The following is a 24,164-nucleotide window of genomic DNA, read 5'->3' as shown; positions in this document are numbered from 1 at the left end:
GGCCACTCCCGTGGCATATGGAGGTTCCCAGGCTAGGGGTCCAATCGGAGCTGTAGCTGTCGGCCTACACCACAGCCACAGCAAAGCCAGATCCGAGCCACGTCTGCGACCTACACCACAGCTCATGGCAACGCCGGATCCTTAACCCACTGAGCGAGGCCAGGGACCACACCCGCAACCTCATGGTTCCTAGTCGGATTCGTTAACCACTGTGCCACGACAGGAATTCCTTTGGCATTATTATTTTAAACAGGTGCAGTCTTCCTTGACTAGAGGGACTTTTTCATTCCACGGGAACCAACAGAAATTAAGATGCACTAACAAAACTATGGCCTACCAATTATTTATATGGTACGGTCTGAATACATTATAAATCAAGATGCAAAAGAGCGGCTTTCTATCCAAATGAAACCGCTTCTCTCTGGGAACAATTCCTTTTCTCACCCTCTGCAGCACTTGTTAGAGATGCTGGGGATTGGTCACCTCTTAGTAAGCAAAGCAATTAAGAAAAGGATTGCTATGGAGTTCCCGTCGTGGTGCAGTGGTTAACGAATCCGACTAGGAACCATGAGGTTTCGAGTTTGGTCCCTGCCCTTGCTCAGTGGGTTAACGATCCGGCGTTGCCGTGAGCTGTGGTGTAGGTTGCAGACGCGGCTGGGATCCCCCACTGCTGTGGCTCTGGTGTAGGCCGGCAGCTGTAGCTCGGATTCGACCCCCTAGCCTGGAAACCTCCATATGCTGCGGGAGCGGCCCAAAGAAATAGCAAAAAGAAAAAAAAAAAAAAAAAGAAAAGAAAAGGGCTGCTAGATGCAGAATAATTTGTACCACTGTCACCTGCCCCCTCCCACTCTCAAAAGAAAACGGTTAAAAATCATAGAAAGAGGGAGCAAGGTGGTTTGGTCTCACTCATTATGAAATCATTCCCAGAGAACACTATTTTTAGTCAAATTACTGACAAGTGAGGCTGCGGGCCTGGGGATATAGGCAGCAGAGCCCAGAAGAGCAGGGCACTAGGTATTCAGCCTCCGGGTTGTATACCTTCGGGATGCGGAAGAGTGACAATTGGAAGCTCCCTCAGGGGGTTTCTGTGCTACAGAACATGGATATTCCAACTGTGGGAAGGAAGCCTTGGCTCAAAATTGGCCCAGAGACCCAGAATTTAAAACTTTAGTTTAAAACAACAACAACAACTAAGAAAGGAGTTCCCTTGGGGCTCAGTGGGTTTAGGATCTGGCATTGTCACTGCTATGGCTCTGGTTAGTGATATGGCACAAGCTTGATCCTTGGCCCGGAACTTCCGCACGCCATGGGCATAGCCAAAAAGCAAAAACTAAAACCTTAGTTTTGTGACCACAGTGAGGTGTACAAATAGCATACTAATCCTGAGACATTATTCTCAGGAGTGTGAGTAGGCTCTACAAGTAAATCCTCACCCCAACTCTAGTGAGAGAAACTGTCCAGCAATGAGTGTTCCTACTTCCTGCCACACAGCAGAGATCTCAGATGGCTCACGGAGGAGTCAAGGGGAGCAGAGACGCCACTGCCCCAACCAACTTTCCACTTGGATAAAAACTGGAAGAAAAAGTTTTCTAGCCAGAAATATGAAGTCAGTCTGACACCCAGTGAGTTCCTCCAGCCTCCCACAGTGGTGACCTGCAGCTGCAGGAGTTACCTGCTCTTTTCCTGCCCTCCCATGTAACCAGAGCTGAGAGTGAAAATCTAATATCCTATTAGTGCAGCAAGCACAGAGGCTGTCCCTGAGCCTGGGCTAGGCTGAAAGCATCAGCAAATCGATCTGAAAGCTGTTCTACCTACTAGCCATTTCTTGAACACATTCCAATTTTAGAAAATATGGAGCAAGGATAAATGAATTGGTCAAAAAGCTCAGGAAAAAAGACAGGTGCAAACCAGAACCAATCTCCACCTACAATGTTATGAGCTATAACCTAAGAATATAGGGGAGGAGCTCCAATGGAGTCTTGGTAATAGCAGGAGCAGTATATTTTGAGCCAAGAAGCCAGTGATCCTTTTCTCTGTGATTTGTGCTTATGACAAGTTGGCAATTTACTCACAAAATATAGGGCTGGGACAGAGTAGTCAGAGGAACATGCCATGGGCCACCCCTGGAATGTGGAGTTGGCCGCAAACAAAGCGTCTCTCCTGGAGTTCCCATTGTGGCTCAGCAATAACAAACCCAACTAGTATCGAGGAGGACTCTGGTTCGATCCCTGGCCCCGCTAAGTGCGTTAGGATCTAGCGTTGCCCTGAGCTGTGGTGTAGGTCGCAGACTCAGCTCAGATCTGACATGGCTGTGGCTGTGTGTAGGCCAGCAGCTGCAGCTCCAATTCCACCCCTAGCCTGGGAATTTCCATATGCCGCACTTGCAGCCCTTAAAAGCAAAAAAGCTTCTCTCCCAGAGACCCCCTTTGACCAAATTTTGCCACTCTCTTCTGAGGCCAAAGGTTAAAATGCAATTGGCCTAGGGAAGAAATTTGTAAAGATGATGCACAAGATACACAGTATTGAATTAAAACAAATAAAAGACAAGCTAGAGTTCCCATCGTGGCTCAGTGGTTAACGAATCTGACTAGGAACCATGAGGTCGAAGGTTTGATCCCTGGCCTTGCTTAGTGGCTTAAGGATCCGGCGTTGCTGTGAGCTGTGGTATAGGCTGCAGACAAGACTTGGATCCCACATTGCTGTGGCTGTGGCGCAGGCCGGCAGCTACAGCTCCAATTGGACCCCCTAGCTTGGGAACCTCCATATGCCACGGGAACGGCCCAAGAAATGGCAAAAAGACAAAAAAAAAAAAAAAAAAAAAAAGACAAGCTGAGGAACAGTAGGTACATGATCTCATGTTTTTAAATGTTTAGTGGGCAATATTAGCAGGAAACACAACTGAATTATTAATGCCAATTACATAGAAATTTGGGATTATAAGGGGCTTTCTATGTTTATAATGATTACTTTTTTTTTTTTTTTTTTGCTATTTCTTGGACCGCTCCCGCGGCATATGGAGGTTCCCAGGCTAGGGGTTGAATCAGAACTGCAGCCACCGGCCTACGCCAGAGCCACAGCAACACGGGATCCGAGCCACGTCTGCAAGCTACACCACAGCTCACAGCAACGCCGGATTGTTAATCCACTGAGCAAGGGCAAGGACCGAACCCGCAACCGCATGGTTCCTAGTCAGATTCGTTAACCACTGTGCCACGACGGGAACTCCTGATTACTTTTTATAGCAAGCAAGTATATTACTTTTATAATAAGGAAAAAAAATGCTTTTAAGGTGACGGGATGGTTTAAATTGTCCCAATTCATAACAGTCACACCATTTCCTCTCCGAGGTTCTGGTTTTGGTTTCTACTGTGACACTGGCTATAAAGTGGCAGGTGGATAGCAACATGGGCCCTAAGGAATGAAAGACCTCACTGTGGCAGCAGGAGTATGAACACCCAAGTACTGCCCTTAAAAGTGATGATGCAATATTTTATTTGCTAGGATGAGCACAGAGGAGCATAACACGGACACGAAATCAGGGACACAAAGACTTCTGACTTTGACCTACATGAGGCAGTCAGGGCAAACAAGTTTCACTTTGTGTATCATCTCCACTGGGCTCAAAGTGACTGTCTGAACCACCACATGGACACTGGGTCGCGTGGCAATTTCTACGGGAAGCAGGAGAGTGAGAAATGGGTTGGGGTGGTCAGGTGGCAGCACAGGCTTTCCCGAAGTACAAGGCCCATATAAATCAGTCAGAGGAAGCCTTACTCAGTCCCTAAGTCCAACACAGTGTGCTCTGTCCAGCAAGGGAGGCCGCAGTCCTGCTGCCCCATCCCCCGTGTTCTCAGTCCCGTCCTCTGCTCAGACAGGAGCCACACGATGAGATGGCTACGGGTGGTGTCAGAAAGGGCTGAGGACCATGGAGAGGTGCAGACAGCATACCACACAATGGGACAGTCTACAAGACAACTGCCTAGACTCTTCAGAAAAGGTCATCATTAAAAAAAGAAAAAGAAAAAAGGCAGAGAGAACTGTCCTCAACTGAAAGGGCCTCAGGAGACAATAATAAAAGCACTGTGAATACTGACTGGATCTTAGAGCATAAAATGCAGCAGTGAGAGATATATAAGTCAACTGAGTAAATTTAAACATACACAGTATATGAAATGCTACTGAATTCATGCTAACATTCCTTTTCTTTTTTTTTCTTTTCTTTTCTTTTTGTTGTTGTTGTTGTTTAGGGCCACACTTGGGGCATACGGAAGTTCCTGCGCTAGGGAGCTGTGGCTGCCAGCCTACGCCACAGCAACGCCAGGTCTGAGCTACATCTGCAACTTACGCCACAGCTCATGGCAACATTGGATCTTTAACCCACTGAGTGAGGCCAGCGATCAAACCCACCTCCCCACCTCCCCGTAGATACTAGTCAGGTTTGTTACCACTGAGCCACAACGGGAACTCCAAAGCTAGTATTCTTAAAAGTGATAATGTTATTACAGTTATGGAGGAGAAAGTCCTTGAGCATAGGAATATATGCTGAAATTTTTAAGCTGAAGTGACAAGATGACCTTAGCTCACTTTCAAAATACTTTTTTTGGCAATGCCCGTGGCATGTAGAAGTTCCAGGGCCAGGGATGGAACTCATGCCACAGCAGCAATTTCAGCTGCTGCAGTGACAGCAGGAGAATTCCTGCAGCTCACTCTCAAATGATTTAACGACAATAAAAATTGTGGGAGAAAGGGGCAAAAGTGGCAAAATGTTACCCACTGATAAATACTGGGTGACCACTGTACTACTCTTTCAATGGGTTTTACCATTTTCAAACTTAAAAGTTACGGAGAAAAGAAAAAGGTCATAACTTTACATGTAACGGTCAGGTCTGACAGGCAATAGGAAGGAAGACCAGATATACTACTGGTGAAGCTGACAGCCACAACCAGCACAGGATCACACACACTGAGCACTTCCAGGTGCCACGTGTCACGCTCAGAGTCCGATGTACAAGTGCCCCTGGCAGCCCGAGTAGGCAGGTCCTGCTACCACCCTCAGTTTACAGATGAGCAAATGGCAGAACAAAGATTGTCATCTATTGTAACACTGTACTGTAAGGCTGACTGTAACGTGGTCTAACTGCATTTCTGAAGCTCTACATTGCTCTTCCCAATGTCCTTCCTAGTGAATCTATTTTATTTTAAGTACATCAAGAGAAAACACCACACGGGCCCAACAACAGGGGAATGGTTAAGTACTTTGTGATAGAGCCATTTAATGGAACATCGTACAGCACTTAAAAGTCATATTTTCACAGAGTATTTAACGGCAAGGGAACATACTCACAAAATAACGTCTGGTTTAAAAAGCCATGGTTCTCAAAAAATGGTCCTCTGGGAGTTTCCGCTGTGGCTCAGTGGCAATGAACCCAACCAGTGTCCATGAGGACGCATGTGGGTTGGATCCCTGGCCTTGCTCAGTGGGTTAAGATCTGACGTTGCTGTGGCTGTGGTGTAGGCTGGCAGCTGTGGCTCCGATTTGATCCCTAGCCTGGCAACTTTTCATATGCCGCAGGTGTGGCCCTAAAAAGCAAAAAACAAACAAACAAACACCACCAAACACAAACAACAACAAAACCGAAAAACAGAAACAAACAAAAAGCATAAAAATTGAGAACTCTCCTACCACATATCCTGAATTATGTAAAAGCAAAAACCTATACACATGCAGAGAAATAAGACTATAAGGAAATACATCAAAACATTAACAGTGGTTTTCATTAAGTGGGACATCAATGAATCCTTACATCCTTTTTCAGTTTCTGCATTTTGCTGAATTTCTAAAATGAACATACTTTTTAATTTTATGAAGAGGGGAAGTTCTTTTAGGAAACAGTACACAAAGACAACTTTCCCCAACGCACATACTAAGCTCACAGATACCAGGTTTAACTTTTCTTCCTGAAATTTTATAAAGTACAAACCACTGCCAATGAGGGGAAGCACAGGACCAAATTTAAAAGGAGAAGGAAAGGAAGAAGAAGAAAATGGAATTAAGGTATTCTGGGGTAAAACCAATCATTCCATCAACAATTAACATATGCTGTGTGCCAGGCTCTTGGAAATAAGAACAGAGAATCCTGTGCCCAGAAATTTGAAATGTGCCAAAGAAAACTACTAGGGAGGTTATACTCACTACTGGGGTTGGGGGAGTCTTGAAGAATGAGGACAAGTTCTAGAGGCAAGAAGGAATGTGGGACACACTTCAAACCACATAAAGGGCACATGTAAAACAGAAACACAAAGAAATTCTGCTTTAGTCATGTCCTAATACATTGAGTATATTCTTGTAAAACAATTTTAAAATCAATTCTTGCAGTAGTATAAAACAGGAAGACGTGGGGAGGGAGGGAGAGAGGAAAGGATGGAGGGAGGAAGGCAGGCAGACCACAGCATAAACAGCATTGCAGTTCCTGCATGTGCCAGGGAGCAGCCAAGAGTGGGCCGGCCTCTGGTAAGCAATGGGGAAGTAAGGAGAGGTTTCCAGGAGAGGAACTGTATGTAATCAGGATGGATTGAGAAGGAGGGTTATGACGGGGCAGTGGAAATGAAGTGGAGGGGACAGAGCCAAGAGATGACAACACAGAAGCGATATACTTGGGAACAATTAGATGAGTGAGAGGGTGACAAAGCTACAAGCTTTTGGGTGATGGCATGAGTAGCAGTGCAATCTAATAGCGCTTTAACAGAAGTACTAGCTCAGTAGTAGTGGTGGTGAACTGGGGGCAGGATTGAAGAGGTGTTCACACCTGAAAGGCTTCACAGGTAGAAGAGCACAGAGAGGTATTGGATTAAAAAAATGCTAAACACAGTCTAAGAGTCAGAGAAGCACGGTGGGTATGGTAGGCCAAGTCCACTTATGTGCTCAGCTAGAGGGCATGTGGGTAAAATCCAGGCATTTGGTGGTACCACAGGTGAGCCAGTCAAAGAGCCCACTCATAAAAGACTCCCCCTGAGAAGAGAAGCTCACCCTGACAGAAGAATCCTAACTGATAAACAAAGAAGGAATTAGGGTAATCACTGTCTCAGGAAGAATCAATGGATGCTAAAACTAGTGAGGGAAAACAGTAGAAGCAACCAGATACTTACACAGTCTCAAAGCATCTCGCTTCAAAGTATTTACTCATACGATGGGGGAAAGAGTAGCTTTACGGTGGGTGGAGAAGTTCGGTAGACACCACTACCTAATCTAGGGATCAGAGAGGACACCTCCAAAGATGGGACAAATCACCAACACATGCCACTTCGTGTGATGTACCAAGAAGGACACAGCCCTGCTCTTTCCGCCAAAAGTGAAAATATGAACTGAATCATGGGGAAACATCAAAAAAATCCAAGTTGAGGAAGCCCCTACAAAATAAATGATCAGTATTCCTTAAAACTATCAAGGCCATGAAAAACAGACAAAATGAACTGATCCAGATTCAAGGAGACTAAAGAGATTTGATAATTAAATGTAACCTGGTCTGAGATTAGCTCCTGGTCCATAAAAAAGTTCTATCTTTTGCTATTAAAGGATGGTAATGTGACAACTGATGAGATGAAAATGTCTATAGACTAGATAGGTTAGTACTGGGCCAATGTTAATGTCCTAATTTTAATAACTGCATGGTGGTCACATAAAGAGAATGTTTTTAGGAAATATCCAGTGAAATACTTAGAAGTCAAGGTGCATCATACCTGCAACTTCCAAAAATTTCAGAAAAAAGAGTCAAATGTATATATAAAGAAGGATAGAAGGAATGTGGTAACATGTTAACATTTAAGAAACCTGGGACTTGTAACTTTCAATTTGTTACAACTTAAAAATTTTGGTAACTTTCCTACCAATCTGGAATCACTTCAAAATAGAGTCAGGGGAAAAACCACCCCAGCAATACCACCCCTGATACAAAACTATCTCTCTCAAGTGTTAGGTCAACAAGGAGAGGCCTGAATCATTCTAACTTGCTTCCTGCAGAGTTCCTCCTTGCCCAAGGCAGAGGTGCCTGGAAGGAACTGATATAAAACCAGTATCAAGAAGAGGGAAACTGACAAAAGGCTTTGGGTACTGAAGGACTATACAAAGCTACAGATCTGCTACAATTATAAAAAGTGCTGTGATTCAACCCTGATGTGCTGCAGAGAAAATCCTGGAAATAACTACAAAATCTTCTCCTTTTTGGCCACACTTGTGACATGTAGAAGTTCCCCAGCCAGGGACTGAACCTGAAGCATAGCAGTGACCACAGCTGCTGTAGTGACAAGGCCAGATCATTAACCCACTGTACCACAAAAGAACTCCCTACAAAGTCTTTAGAGAGCTTCAATTTGAAACCCATTTTCCCTGATTTGGCACATGCTAAGTAAATATTAACACCATCACTCAGCTTAACATGATGCTGCTGAAATTATCAGCAGACCTTGGTGGGCTGTCCACACCACACAATACTTAATGTCATTACAGGTAATAACAGAATTAGCAAGAATACATAGGGAGGTTATAACCCCCTACCTTGGTTACAAATCAGTTTAATGAGACTATATTCTTGAACTCAACTCTTAAAGCTCAAGAATCCACATAACTATGTGCCTACTCTAGCACCTCCTCAAAGCTCATCAGCTTTGAAAGCATCTGGGAAAAAAGCAAGGGAAACAAGGGAAACAATGATATGAAATTGGTGATGCTCCAGGGGTTTCAAAAAGAAATGCCAAGGAGACACATTATGGAAGTGCTGAATGAATAAATGTTTTTAACATAGGTAATATTTAATCATTTCAAGAACAATACAGAATTCATTTTAAGACCTGTCTGCCTTTGTGATTACACCAAACTGTCAGCAGAACTGAAATGCAGATGATATCTAAGCATCCCAGCTGGTTTTGTACCTCAGGAAAAAATCTCTTAACAAACATGAATTTCAGGCACCTGACCGATGGCTAAGGGTTTTAATGGCCACAACCAGGTGCTCCTTTTAGTCAACTAAAATGTATTAATAACATTTGTGTCCAGGACAGTGCTGAGGTCACTGATAAACAAAACTTCCCTGCTGAGAGACCTGTAGGGGACAAACAGGCTGCATGCCATGACAGGGAGCTGGAGAAGCACTGCCGAAACTGCAGTCCTGAGAACAGGACTGCTCCTCCACACTGAAAGGCCTAATAGATCCAGCACCACAGCCTCAAAACTGCATGAAGATGGAAGAGCCACAAGTCTGACAGCTGTAGGGATTACTCAGCTCCTCCTCAGAAAGCATCTCATGGAAACAAGAAATGATTCCAGAATCTCCAGATGACTTAGTCCTCTAGAAAGCATCTTGTATACAGTGAAGCTCTGAGATTAACACTTACCTGTGGCTTCAATGTATTCAATACATCTCTCAATAAAAACAGGAATCGGCTTCTCTGGAGTCACCACAGTTGTTAAGGGCACCCCAAAATAGTTACTCTCCCAGGTTGCCTTTGTGATGGATGGCCGGGGTTTTGGCTTTGGTTTCTGTCCAGAAGAAAGAAAAGAAAGCACAAAAACAAAGTAAGTCTCAACACACAACTCAAACATCAGCAAGGCTTCCAGAGGGGAACTCAGTGGTATGGAAATTATTAGAAAGAGTCCAAGGAGGGGAGTTCCCATCGTGGCGCAGTGGTTAACGAATCTGACTAGGAACCACGAGGTTGCGGGTTTGGTCCCTGCTCTTGCTCAGTGGGTTAACGATCTGATGTTGCCGTGAGCTGTGGTGTAGGTTGCAGACGTGGCTCAGATACCGCGTTGCTGTGGCTCTGGCGTAGGCCAGTGGCTACAGCTCCTGTTCGACCCCTAGCCTGGGAACCTCCATATGCCTCGGGAGCGGCCCAAAGAAATAGCAAAAAGACAAAAAAAAAAAAAAAAAAAAAAAAAAAGAAAGAGTCCAAGGAGGATAGAGACCCACTTACTCATCTCAATAATCTCCTATTTTCCAGCCTCCAAATATCACAAAAGATGACAGCAAGTTGCCACACAGTCACATCTTGAGTGTGAAACTGCATGAGCAGAACAAAGGTGTTCATAAGAAGCAGGCCATGTTTATTCAGTAATAATGAGATAGATGGCAGCCCAGCATCCTTTACCAGGGATGCAATGGAATAAACAGGAAGTCTTCCAAACATCCCAAACAGACAATAGATAGTATACACATAAAGATGGCTAAAATATATTAAAAAGCCTAAAAAGTGAAATTGAAACCTAATAATTTCCTCCTTCCAGAAAAGAGAGAGTATGCATTCTGCTGAAAGCCCCAAGGAAGAATTCCCTCTGCTACATCAGCCTGGGGTTAATTCCCAATGGCTTCTGCATTAGGAAAGGGAAAACCAACTAATCAGACATGACAAATAAGATCATTCTTTGTCTTTTCCTTCCCAGCGGTCACCTTCCTCATGTAGCAGGAGTAGCAGCAGCAGTGACAACTACTTGAGAGCTTACTATGTGCCAAGCAAATCCTAGATATTATTTCTGCTAAAATTTACAACATTCCATTTTACCAAGGAAAAAAGGTCTCACATGCCTAAATGACACAGCTAGTCAGTGATCGAGCTGGGATTCAAGCCCAGGAAGGTCTGACTCCCAAGCCCATGCTCATAAACATTATTGAGATATTTTGTTCCAAAATTATTCAATCCTTTTATTTTGAAGATCATATGAGGGAAAAAAATGCTCTAAACAAATGGTAAATTCCCTAAAGCGAGAGAAATACTCCAAACATTTTGGCCCTTTGTTAAAATACCTACTGAAGAGGAGGGTAACCAGAATCAAGGTCCACTTAGGACCCAGGAGAATCTCAGCAATTTGGTTTCATGTCTAAGTTAACAAGCTCAATTTAGAAAGGCAGGTTTATTTACAGATATGCCCAACATATAAACTTAAGAGTATTTAGGGATCTTTGCATAAAATCTGCTAAAGGGGACAGCTCACCCTCATTCTTTCTGGTACCCCTTTATATGGAAAGAAATCACTTCCTGTTTAGTCTGAGATTCACTGAGGACTTCCTGGGCAAACCAGAAAAGCTGAGGAAAAAAAATACATGAAAGAAGGAACCAGGGCATTTCTGGGCTGCTGGCTGACATTATCTGAAATGACAACTCCGAGGCAAGAGAAATCCAGTCCTCACACAGCCTGCTAACAGATCTGGTATGGGGCACTGCAAGGCAATGTCAATGGATCTGAGTCCCAGGGAAGGAAGTGTACTCCACGCAGCCTGTCTCTCGCCCTTGTCACTGAAATATACCCACTTCTGGTAAAACCAGTGACTCTTCTCTCAGGTTGCCTGAGGGTGGTACTGCTGCTGTCTCCCTTATAGACCGCCTGAGACAATTGGGCTCTGACTACAGACTTTTTTTTTTAACCAAAGAAGGAAAACAATTAATGATTAATGATTTTATCTTCACATGAAATCAATGTAAACAATCTAGACTCTCTCCCTAGCATCTTCTACTCAGAGCACAACATGAAGAATTTAAGCTTTCACAAGAGTTCCCTTGTGGCGCATTGGGTTAAGGATCTGGTGGTGTCACTGCATGGGTTCGATCTCTGGCCCGGAAACTTCCACATGCCACAGGCATGGCAAAATAAATAAATAAATAAATAAATAATAAATAAATAAAAATTAGGCTTTCAAATCGAACAGTCCTGGTGTTGAATTCTGACAAGTTCCGTGACTTAGCATCCTGGGGACAGTACCCTCCTCACGAGGTGCTCCTGAGGGTGAAATGATGTGATGTACTAGAAATGGTTCAGTGCCTAGTGTATACAAGTCCCAATAATGTGAGCTGTTACTAAAGGAAAGAGAGGGGGTGTTTTCTATTGTTACACAGTGCAGCAACCAGATATCAATAAGTCAAGCAAAGTTCTCCCTGAAAAATGCCACACCATTTCAACTATTAGCTGCAGAATCTGAATACACAAGGAAGACCATCTGGATTTAAGTGACATTCTTTTGGCCAAAATCAATGAGGCAGAATTGGTCTGTCAAAACTAACATAACAATAGTATTGTTTTTCAATAGCACCTTGAGGCTTCCAAATAAACTGTTGTAAAGGAATTTAAAAAAAAAAAAAAAAGGAACTTTAAGAGAGCTGCAAAGAAGCTATTTCTAATCACTATAACGCCTTCTGACCACAGTTCTAGCAACCAGACGATAAATTATATTTTAATCTTATACTCCCTCCACCCTCTCAATACTAGAAAACAAGATGATGGGGTATGTTTTAACAATCTAAGTTGGCTAGAAAATTCAGCCTCCATCAGCTGAATACTAATTAAGTACTAGAGCCGTGTTTAAATTCTTTATATGTATTATTTCATTCCAGACCCACAAAAGATCTGTGGGTAAGGGTGTTAAAACTCCACTTTATAGATGAAGAAGCCAAATCCCAGAACAATTCAGTTACTTGCCCCAAGTCAGTTCTGACTACAAAACCTGCACTCTTACCCTATCAAAAAATGGGCAGAAGATCTAAACAGACAATTCACCAAAGAAGACATACTGATGGCTGAGAAACACATGAAAGGATGTTCAACATCACTCATTATTAGAGAGATGCAAATAAAACCACTCTGAGGTACCACCTTACACGAGTCAGAATGGCCATCATCAAAACGTCTACAAACAAGAAGTGCTGGAGAGGGTGTGGAGAAAAAGGAACCCTCATACACTGTTGGTGGGATTGTAAATGGGTGCAACCACTGTGGAAAGCAGTATGGAGAGTCCTCAGAAAACTAAACTAAACATAGAACTACCATTTGATCCAGCAGTCCCACTCCTGGGCATCTATCCAGAGAAAACCACGACTCGCAAAGACACACGTACTCCAATGTTCATTGCAGCACTATTTACGATAGCCAAAACATGGAAACATCCTAAATGTCCATCGACAGAGGAGTGGATCAAGAAGATGTGGTACCTATACACAATGGAATATTACTCGGCCATTAAAAAGAATGAAATACCAGCACTTTTAGCAACATGGATGGACCTAGAAACTATCATGCTAAGTGAAGTCAGCCATACAATGAGACACCAACATCCAATGCTTTCACTGACATTTGGAATCTGAAAAAAGGACAGACTGAACTTTTTTGCAGAACAGATGCTGACTCACAGACATTGAAAAACTTATGGTCTCTGGAGGAGACAGTTTGTGGGGTGGGGGGATGTGCTTGGGCTGTGAGATGGAAATCTTGTGAAATCAGATTGTTATGATCATTATACGACTACAGATGTGATAAATTCATTTGAGTAATTTAAAATAAATTAAAAAAAAAAGAAAAAACAAAAACCTGCACTCTTAACCAGTGCAGCTCAATGCCTTCTGAAAGTTCTTAGGATACACAGAATGAATAAATGATCAAATAAATGATTAAGGGTACACTGCCAATCTGAAGAATGTCTAAAGGTAATGAAGACTCACGTAAAATACCAGGGATTTTTACGCTGGACAAGCCAAGAATGGGATACTCTGACAGCTATTTCAAAAAGCTACAGGACTATCTCTTGGAAAAAGAACAGATTCTTTTGTACAGTCAAGACTCTTGGGAGAGAGAAGACAAAGAGGTAAATCTGACCAGAGAAATTTAAAAAAACAAACCCCCGCTGTTTAAGAAGGAAAGGACTGCTCTGTAAGTAATCAAAGCCAAGGCTGCAACCTATGTTCCACTCTCATTGCAAAGAGATTCTGCTGGATGGAAGGCTACGCGAGAGAACTGTTCTCATCCCTCTCACCTCCAAGAGTCTGAGATCAGTACTTTTTCTTATAAAACAGAGAGTAAGCTTTGGCATCAAATCCCCTTGCTGAATGACATGTGTATTCATTCTCATTCTGTCTAAGATTTAAACAAACTCTGCTTTACAGAATGTCAAAATACTTCCTTGAATTAACTGAAACCTCTTTAGGGTATTAAAAAATCAGGCAGGGATTCTTGCATAACTAACTCTAAACCTTTTTAAGAAGGAAATCAGACTTTGTGGTGCATGCCAAGAACTGGGCTAGACTGTTGATAGGACAAGCACCACCTCAGGCATCTGAAGGGTTACGGGGCAATTGTCAAGATGGAAATGCCATTCTTCTGAGTAGCCTGGCAGATGTCTCAGTCCCAGGTCAGACATGTGTCACTCATTAGGGAGTCAGTGGAGCACTCTGTTAGCAGCAGGTCCTTGGAGAGAAGAAAGTAACACCATCCCAACATCCATCTTCTTCTGGGGACACTCATTAACAGACTGGACTGCAAAAAGCGTCTAGCCAAAGAAATCAAGCCCTGAGAACAATCTACACATCTGTGCCTCTAAGTTTGGAGTCTGGCTGGGTCAAAAATGGAAGATAACAGTGATTAACCAAACGTGGCCATTTACACTGTGCCGGGTGCTCTGCACAGTTATTTGAAACCTCACAACCACTCTTCAAGGGAACAGTTACTAACTTCATTTTACAAATGAAAAAACAGAGGCTCACAGAGATTCACACCCAGCACTGAGAGAGCCAGGATTCAGAGGCCAGTGATCTATGAATGCCAAAGCCCCATGTTCTTTCCCCTACATAAACCATCTCCATGATGAAACACCGCTGACACAAACAGAGGGCTGCATCAGTTAAAATCAACTTCACCTTGCCCTCTGAATAGATTTTTTTCTTTTTAGGGCCTCACCTGGGGCATATGGAAGTTCTGGGGCTAGGGGTCGAATCAGAGCTGCAGCTGCCAGCCTATACCACAGCCACAGCCACATCAGATCGGAGCCGAGTCTGCGACCTATGCCACAGCCTGCAGCAATGCCAGATCCTTAACCCACTGAGTGAGGCTAGGTATCACATCATCATCCTCATGGATACTGGTAGGATTCTTAACCTGCTATGCCACAACATGAATTCCTCGGTAGGTATTTTTGGAATGAATAATACAGTCCATTGTTCTTTACTTCATAGTGTCCTTAAAAACACGCCTGATTCTTAGTCTTGATACTAATCAGGTGGCATAGGAAATAAAGAAATGAACCCAATAGTTTATGCCAGTGTTGCGCCATGGAGAACAGTGACTGGAATTTGCCTCTGGCCTCTCGGCCTTTCTGAAACAAGAAAGAGCATAAAGGGGAAACTCCTGACTCTGGCAGAGTTAAGATGTCTGCCATCTGCTTATGGGATAGTAAGTCCTCTCCATAGTTCCTTCAAGTCCACAGGGGCAAGAATAAGATTAGAATGGCAGCTAAAGATTAGGAAACAGCTAAGAGAAGGACCCCTTCTATCAGCCTGTAAGATAACCAGGTTCCAGAGCCTGAGGTGTGACTGACAATCAATTTCTTGAATTAAAAAGTTTCCAATAACGTACAAGGCCAATGTTTCTTTATATTTTTTCAAGTTTAGCTAAGACGGAGGAGTATTTCTGTGGGTACAGAGTATTTTTTTCTTCTGCTAACATTGTGCTGCTCTTACTAGGATGTGAGATGGTGGGCTTCAGAATGTCTTATTCATACTGACAACACTGTATCACAGACTCCCTTTTAAAAAACAGATGAGGAGTTCCCATGGTGGCGCAGCGGAAGCGAATCTGACTAGGAACCATGAGGTCGAAGGTTCGATCCCTGGCCTCAATCAGTGGGTTAAGGGTCTGGCGTTGCCGTGAGCTGTGGTGCAGGTCGCAGACACGGCTCAGATCTGATGTGGCTGTGGCTGTGGGGTAGGCCGGCAGCTGTAGCTCCGATTCAACCCCTAGCCCAGGAATCTTCACATGCCTGCGTGAGGCCCTAAAAAGCAAAACAAACAAACAAATAAAAAACAGATGAGGTAATAAGTTTCCTGCATCACTCTGTGAGTAGTGATCAAGGGAGAGTCATCAACAATGCGCATATGACCATTTTCCTAATGGCCTAAGTTCCTAGAGTGTAGGAATCTAGGTGTTTTTCCCTTTTAATGAATTATACCTAAGGCTACATAACAAACTAGCAGCAAAGCAAATATCAGCAAATCTCTCACCCTCAATGAACTTACACTCTAACTGGTAAGAGAAGATATATATCCACAGCAAGTGAAGGTGACCTAGATATCAGATAAGTACCAGTTGAGCCACAAAAGCAAAAAAGAGTCTCCCATGATTTCAATGAAGAGGTCAGCCACCTTTTCTGGACAAAGAATACTCTGTCTTCTACGGAAACAGCAGGCACAGCTATTTAGTGATCCAAAACTATCAACCTCAAATATGCTCTCCTATCTCCATAAATACCCTTACACATGTAACACACCTAATAAAGTTTTTTTGTTTTTTCAGGAGGAATGTCATATACAGAATGTCCCCACTGGAATAGGGACAGTGTCCTCTGAATAGGGCAATTCTCCCTCTTGACAGTGAAACTGATAGAAGCAGAGCCCAAGAGGATCAGGCAGATGGTCTGCCAAGTTGTGTAGTCAAACACCCTGGACTAAACCATAACTGGTAGAAACCTTAGGAAAACAAAAAGATTCCATAACCTACATTACTCTGGGTTTCCCCTGAAGTGCTTTACCATATTCTACAGTCCAGCATCACAGCTTTCAGTTTGGTGGTAATTCTCTATTTTCAACACCTCTTCAACAGGACATTTTCAATTAAGCTCCTTGCTCAGGCCCCAAATGTACTCTTGGCTGACTGGTGCTCCCCCTCTGGCTCTGAAAAAAAAAATCTAAGCCCACATTTCAGAGAAAACCTGAGGGTGGATTTGTTCTTACTGGCAAAGTCTATTATGAAAGCATAAATGTACTTATTATTAGCCTTGTCTCCTTCAAGCCTGCAGTTATTGCTATGACCCAGTCACTCACCAACTTGGAGCATCTTTATTTAGGGATGAAACAGGAAGTAGCACAAAGTCTCCTAGCATCCCTGACCCTCCCTCTTGCATGATGCAAAAAGAGAGGTATGTCATCCCCTCATAGGCCCCAGATAAACCAAGACCATAGCTTTTTGGTCTCTAAAGGTATGAATCTGGGTCAATCCCTGTTGCTTTCTCAGAACGAATGACCAATGCAATAGGGAGTTAAGCAGAGAAGAGGGTCCACTAGTTCTAGGAAATGTTTATAAACATTCCTGCCTGAATTCAACACTCAATCTAGACTCCGTGGAAGTAGAGGTAATTCCTGACTTGGTTGAAATAATCTGAGTTCTGGGAGTTCCTGTCATGGTGCAGTGGTTAACAAATCCGACTAGGAACCATGAGGTTGCGGGTTTGGTCCCTGCCCTTGCTCAGTGGGTTAAGGATCCGGCGTTGCCGTGAGCTGTGGTGTAGGTTGCACATGTGGCTCGGATCCCAGGTTGCTGTGGCTCTGGCATAGGCTGGTGGCTACAGCTCCAATTTGACCCCTAGCCTGGGAACCTCCATATGCAGCAGGAGCGGCCAAAAAAAAAAAAAAAAAAAAAAAAAAAAAAAAAAAAAAAAAGAAAGAAAAAAAGAAATAATCTGAGTTCCTACAAAGATACTTCAGTATCACTAGGTGGTAGAGGAGAACAAACTGGCTTAGAGAAGATCAGAGCAGTTCTCTGTTCTCTGAAAAATAGATTTGGGTTGCCTATTGTAATTTTTTTTTTTTTTTTTTTTTTTTAAGAACAGGTGTGCTGTAAACTAAGGCAGATAGTTAAAGATAGACTATTTTTGTCACCAAAAAAAACAAACTACAGCAGTTCTTTCGGCTTAAAATAAACTAAGAAACGAGTGACACCAGTCCAAAACAATTTTTCCAGTTGCTATTTCAGTGTCTCCATGCCTTTTTGTCCTCTACTAAGTAGACACTGAAGCTAGAAACGAAGAGCACCATGTTGTTCTTAGAGGGCAGTGTGGGGAAATAGATGTTTTTAGATAACAACCAAAGTCCTATGTCCAAAATGAACAAATTGACTGGATGGAGTGGTCCAAATGTGTGCCTGGCTATGGAATATCACCATCTTTCTTGGAGACTGGACTTTAAAAAATCACTGGGGAGTTCCCGTCGTGGCGCAGTGGTTAACGAATCTGACTAGGAACCATGAGGTTGCGGGTTCGGTCCCTGCCCTTGCTCAGTGGGTTAAGGATCCAGCGTTGCCGTGAGCTGTGGTGTAGGTTGCAGACTTGGCTCGGATCCTGCGTTGCTGTGGCTCTGGCGTAGGCTGGCAGCTCCAGCTCCAATTTGACCCCTAGCCTGGGAACCTCCATATGCCGCGGGAGCGGCCCAAGAAATGGCAAAAAGACAAAAAAAAAAAAAAAAAAAAAAAAGAAATAAAAAATCACTGGAAGTGCAAGTCAGGAAAATGGGGTTCCCAAATCTCAACTCCTCCACTTAGTCATGACACTAACTTGGGTAAGGTGTTTAATTGCACTGAGCCTCAGTTTCCTCATCTCTAAAACCAGGATTTAAAAATCACTTCATTAAAAGAGTTCCCTGATGGTCTAGTGGTTAGGACTTGGTGTTTTCACTGCTGTGGCCCAGGTTCAATCCCTGGCCTGGGAACTGGGACCCCATATCAAGCCATTGCACTCTGTGGCGGGGGGAAAAAAATCTCTTCATTAGGACTGAGAAAGAGATGAAAAATTGATGTGAAAATACCTGGTATTGTACTTGGCACACAGTAGGTATTCAATAAATATAGGAAAGTACAAAATCCTTCACATAGGATCTGCAGCTCCCTGTTATTCAGCCTGGCTCTCCCTCACTCTCTGCAGTAGCCACTTTAGATTTCTTTCAAGTCTCTGCATATGCCATGTATACAGAGACAGCTCCAGTTCCATACTGTTTTCTCAAAAGGAAGCCTCCATCTACACTGATTTTGCCTGTTTCACCCTTTAGGTCTCAGCTTTATATATCATTTTCTTTTTTCTTTTTTTGCTTTTTAGGGCTGCACCCGGGGCATATGGAGGTTCTCAGGCTAGGGGTCTAATTGGAGCTACAGCTGCCAGCCAACACCACAGCTACAGCCACAGCAATGCCAGATCTGAGCCACGTCTGCGACCTATATACCACAGCTCACGGCAATGCAGGGCTCAAACCTGCATCCTCATGGATGCTGGTCAGATTTGTTTCTGCTTAGCCATGACAGGAACTCCTTATATATCATTTTCTTGAGGAGCTTATCCAGATATCCTAGTTGAGGATAAAACTCCTTTCTATGTAATTTCTTAGCACCCTGTACCTCTTCTCTGCTACCATTCAAAATGCACATAAATACATGTATAAAATCTACCATCCCTGTGACTGTAAACTAGATGAACACAACGACCACACATATGCTTCTTAGCACAATGCCAGGCATATAAGTGCTCACCAATGCCCATGCATTGAGTTGAATGTTTCCTTCCTAAAAGAATGAATGAGGAGTTCCTGCCGTGGCTCAGTCGGTTAACCCTCAGTGAGGGTTCAATCCCTGGCCCAGAGCAGTAAATTAAAGGAACCAGTGATGCCACAGTTGCAATGGAGGTTGCAGCTGCAGCTCAGATTCAATCTGTGGCCTGCAAATTTCCACATACCGTGGTTATGGCCATCAAATAAATAAATAAATAGGAGTTCCCGACATGGCTCATCGGTTAACAAACCTGACTGGCATCCATGAGGACACAGGTTCAATCCCTGGCCTTGCTTGGAGGGTTAAGGATCTGGTGTTGCTGTGAGCTATGGTGTAGGTCAAAAACAGTGTGGATCCCAAGTTGCTGTGACTGTGGTGTAGACCAGCAGCTACAGCTCCAATTGGACCCCTAGCCTGAGAACCTCCATATGCTGTAGGCACGGCCCTAAAAAAATAAATAAAATCTTAAAAAAAAAAAAAAAAAAAAAAAAAAAAAGACTGTATGAACATGTGCTCTGGAGCAAAAGTACTTCTTTTAAAAGATAAAATTCTCTGGGGAAATCAGAAAATCCAAGGTCAAGTTTGCAACCCCACACCATTTCTAAGACCAAGGTATTTATTTGGCCTTACAGCTGAGTAGAAATGGTCTTTTCTGAAGCAAACACTGAGGGCCTTTCCTGAGCAGGTTACAAAGAGCTCATATTTCATACCATTCAGCTTGTCTGTCAAAATGCTACATCCCTCCCTAGGGAGTGAGCAGTCCAATTCCCCAGCTGGTTTTTATTCACACTAGAGACTTTAACTCTGTTCTAGGCCTCACAAAATGAGAGCTGTGTCCACACAAAGCCACAACAACCAGCCAATTCACTGAATCCAATGAAATAAGCCAATTCACTGGGGGGGACACAAACTGTCAAACTGGTTACTTGGTGCCTTATAGACCAAACAATGCGTGATTGAATTGGTTTGCTTTTCAATAGGTTGTCTTGTCATGTGGTTGCAGTAAGTGAAAGATTTTCTTTATCATTCTGTTTTGTCTTTTTTTTTTTTTTTTTAAACACAAAATAAGAACACAACAGATAGTAGGGTAAATAGCCAATAATATCTTCCCTTTACATCTGTGGTCAAGCACACTAAATTCAGCAATTTGGGCTTGCCCAAAGAGCACATTTTGTGGAGCAAGGCACCCCAGATTGGTTTTTGGCTTCAAATTAAGACCCTGCTGGTCCTGATCTCATCTTTGCAAACGCATGGCACTGTGAGACAGAGACCATGTGCAACGACACCTCTTCACAGACAAAGCATCTATTCATGGACCCCACTGAAGTGCAGTCGTAGATTTTCAATCTCATTCAGCTGAGTGCGGAAGGCTCCCACTATGAGGGTGAGTTGCTAATGGTTCAGCTGGGAAAAGGAACCAGAATGAGAATCAGCTTTACAGTTTGCACTTTCATTAGTAGAAAGGAAAGCGATTCCCTTACTCCAACTTCAATTTTACAGTAAGGAGCTAATCTAACAAGTTAGCCAAGGGCGCCAAGCAATTCTTTACCTACATCACACAAGTACCCAGAGCACAACTTTTTGTTGTTGTTATTATTATTATTTTGCTTGTTAGGGCCACACCTACAGCACATGGAGGTTCCCAAGCTAGGAGTCCCACTAGAGCTGGAGCTGCTGGCCTACACCACAGCCATAGCAACACAGGATCCGAGCCATATCTGCAACCTACACCACGGCTCATGACAACGCCAGATCGTTAACCCACTGAGTGAGGCCAGGGATCGAACCCACAACTTCATGGTTCCTAGTCGGATTAGTTGCCACTGTGCCAAGACGGGAACTCCTATTGTTATTATTGTTAGGGGTGCTGCTAGGATGAGGGCTGAGAAAGCAGCTAAGTAACACAGGGGGTTAAAAATTATACAAAAGGTAGGGACAATGTGGGTCCATCAAGCCCTCAGCTAGACCAGAGCAGTTTTCTCCTTTCCTTCAATACAACATGCTTATTTTCTCCTTCAAGCCTTTCCTTACCTCACATCACTTAAGTTCTACTTATTTTCCAAGGTCAAGTTAAACAATAATAATACAGCATGCAGTATGCTCAGTGTTTTACAAGCATAATCTCATTCTATTTCTCATAACATACAAGGAAGGTGCCACTACTACGTTCGCCCCTTTTGCAAAAGGGAGTTGGGAGAGGTGAATCATGTGCCTAAAGGCCCAGCAAGGAAGTGGAGGAGTTGGGATTTGACTTTAGGTCCCCTGATTCCTAGAGCCTGAGCGCCTAATCGCCACAGACGATACCACCTTAACAACATCCAGCACAGGATTTCTGCTCTGCCCCAACACAGCCCCTCTCCCCATGCCCTCCTAGGCAGACTACCTATTTTCAGAGGCTGTGCAGGTCTTGCTGCCTCGACTGGGCACTAAGGTCTGGGCAAGAAGGATCAGTGCCATTTCCCCAGTGATGTCTGGCATGCAAGAGGGACTAAGTGTGTTTTCCATTACCAACTGGTTCACCCCTCACTTCAAATACTGTACTGCTTTGTCATGCCAAAAAAAAAAAAATCAAAGGCCAAATGCCCCATGTAGGGGCTGGCTTGGCATTCTCTGCTCCATGGTATCTTGCTTTTCCAGTAAAACAAGTGTCAGTCTGATTTCTTAAAGGCAGCAATAGGAGGTTTGCTCCAACAGGGAACTGAATGAAGGCTTTGCTTATCTCTGCATTAGGATGACAAAGCAGCTATGCACCATCTTCCAAGTCAGGAAGAAGACAGCCTCACCTTTTACTCACTCTTTCCAAAGGATACTCCTAAATGACTTCTGGCACGCTATTGCTCTTGGGCCAGAGGTATCACTCTTATCTGACTTGAAGAGGTGTGGCCCATAATAACTAATATAGATGGGAAGTCGATCACTTGTTGCATGATGACCTAGCCACCCAGCATAAGGAAGTTCTAGGTTAAGGAAGTGCTCATTATGACAGCATGGAGGCAGCTACCTCAGAGGTTCACTGTAACCAGCTGTTTTCTGCTGAGCATACTCTTTAAAGCACAGCTTATTTGGGTATGTATTTTAAAAGTATTATTTTCAACAGTATTAAAAATGTCGTTAGGAGTTCCCATCCTGGCTCAATGGAAACGAATCTGACTATGATCCATGAGGACGCAGGTTCAATCCCTGGCCTCACTCAGTGGGTTAAGAATCTGGTGTTGCCTTAAGCAGTGGTGTAGGTTCCACACTCAGCTCAGATCTGACGTGGCTGTGGCTGTGGTGCAGGCCAGCAGCTGTAGCTCTAATTTGATCCCTAGCCTGGGAACCTCCATATGCCACAGGGGCAGCCCTAAAAAGGAGAAGGAAAAAAAAAAAGTTGTTAGAAGAGTTCCCACTATGATGCAGTGGGTTAAGAATCTGACTGCAGCAGCTCAGGTTGCCGTGGAGATGCAGATTCAATTTCCTGTCTGGTGCAGTGGGTTAAAGGATACGGTGTTGCCAAAAGTGGGACATAAATTACAGCTGCACCTCCCATTTCATCCCTGGCCCAGGAACTCCATGTGCTGAGGGCATGGTCATTATAAAAGAAAAAGGTAGCTGGAGGAGTTCTCTTTTGGCTCAGCTGGTTAAGGATCTGGCCCTGTCACTGCAGCAGCCTGGGCTGATGCTGTGTCAAGAGTTCAATCCCTGGCCCAGGAACTTTCACATGCCGTGGGCAGAGCCAAACAAAAAATGTAGCTGGAAGTCAGGAAAATAGTTATGATTCACAGTGTGATATTATGCCATCTTCCTAATTCCCAGGTGTGCAAACACCCCCACAATTAGAAAACTGTCAGCATTTAGATCAGCTGTGCTGGCAACAGACTTCACTGGGAGTGGAGGAGGAAGAGAAGCAAGTCTAAACATCCAAAATGTTTGGATTCTGGTATTAAAGAGGAGAGCTCCGGGGAAATACTGGGGGGCTGGTCAGGCTACTTTCCGGCTTTCTAAATAAGAACTGTCTTCCATGGGTCTGCCCACTGGTAATCTTTGGAGAACAAAATACTGAAGGTAGATGACGGAATATAAATGTAAAAACAAACCAAGGGGAAATCAAACAGGAGAATGCCTATGATATTCATGAATATTCAGCTCAGAATGGGAGCAGAACAGAACCCACAATGATACTGCCCTGCTTTTTCTGAAACTGCATAGGTAAGAAAATTCTAGAAGCTCTGGCCAATGTCACACTGAGGAGCATGCCATGCTCGCAGGGAATACAAAGTGAAAAGGTTTTCCATGGCGCCATGTTCCTCTATCTTCAAGGGCCCTCTTAACCAGCATGAGCTGCACAATTGGCCTCCAGATGGTATTTTACAATGGAATTGTCAGCTCTCACAACAGCCTGGATTCTAGATCCTTCTGATTTAATACGTCTTCTACGTTTTGGGCAACCTTTCTTCCAAAGTTCTCTGAAACACTTTCAGACAAGTGGCTTTGTTCTCTGCCACTTCACAGCAGGGAGAGGAGCAAAAGCTTTCAAGGTAGAGAAACCCGGCTGTATACCAGTGCTGGGGGAGGGCTCATGCATAATGCTGGATCCTTTAACCCACTGCGCTGGGCCAGGGATTAAACCGGTGCCTCCACAGAGACAAGCTGGACCATTAACCCGCTGAGCCACAGTGGGAACTCCCTAGCAGAGTTCTGTTGTGGTGACCAAGATGTCTTTTTCTGAAACACAATGGGTATTTCCTCCAACTCTAAATGGGAAAAGAGAAGAAGTTGGGAAATACTTTTCCTGTGTCAAAGCCTAAGTCCAAGAGGACAAGGTACACTGCCCTGCACAACGCAATTCCAC

At 43.7% G+C, this 24,164-nt stretch overlaps 1 protein-coding gene across 1 annotated transcript in view; it reads right to left on the bottom strand.

The window, feature by feature from the left end:
* ARHGAP35 (Rho GTPase activating protein 35) overlaps positions 1–24,164 on the bottom strand; it is a 129,833-nt gene that overhangs the window by 57,512 nt on the left and 48,157 nt on the right. The window contains exon 3 of the mRNA XM_021094622.1: positions 9,388–9,532. Coding sequence (XP_020950281.1) covers positions 9,388–9,532 — 145 coding nt within the window. The remainder of the gene's footprint in view (positions 1–9,387; positions 9,533–24,164) is intronic.

The sequence above is a fragment of the Sus scrofa genome, chromosome 6 (assembly GCF_000003025.6).
Source record: "Sus scrofa isolate TJ Tabasco breed Duroc chromosome 6, Sscrofa11.1, whole genome shotgun sequence".
NCBI classification, from domain to species: Eukaryota; Metazoa; Chordata; class Mammalia; order Artiodactyla; family Suidae; genus Sus; species Sus scrofa.
This window is presented reverse-complemented; position numbering and strand designations above follow the sequence as displayed.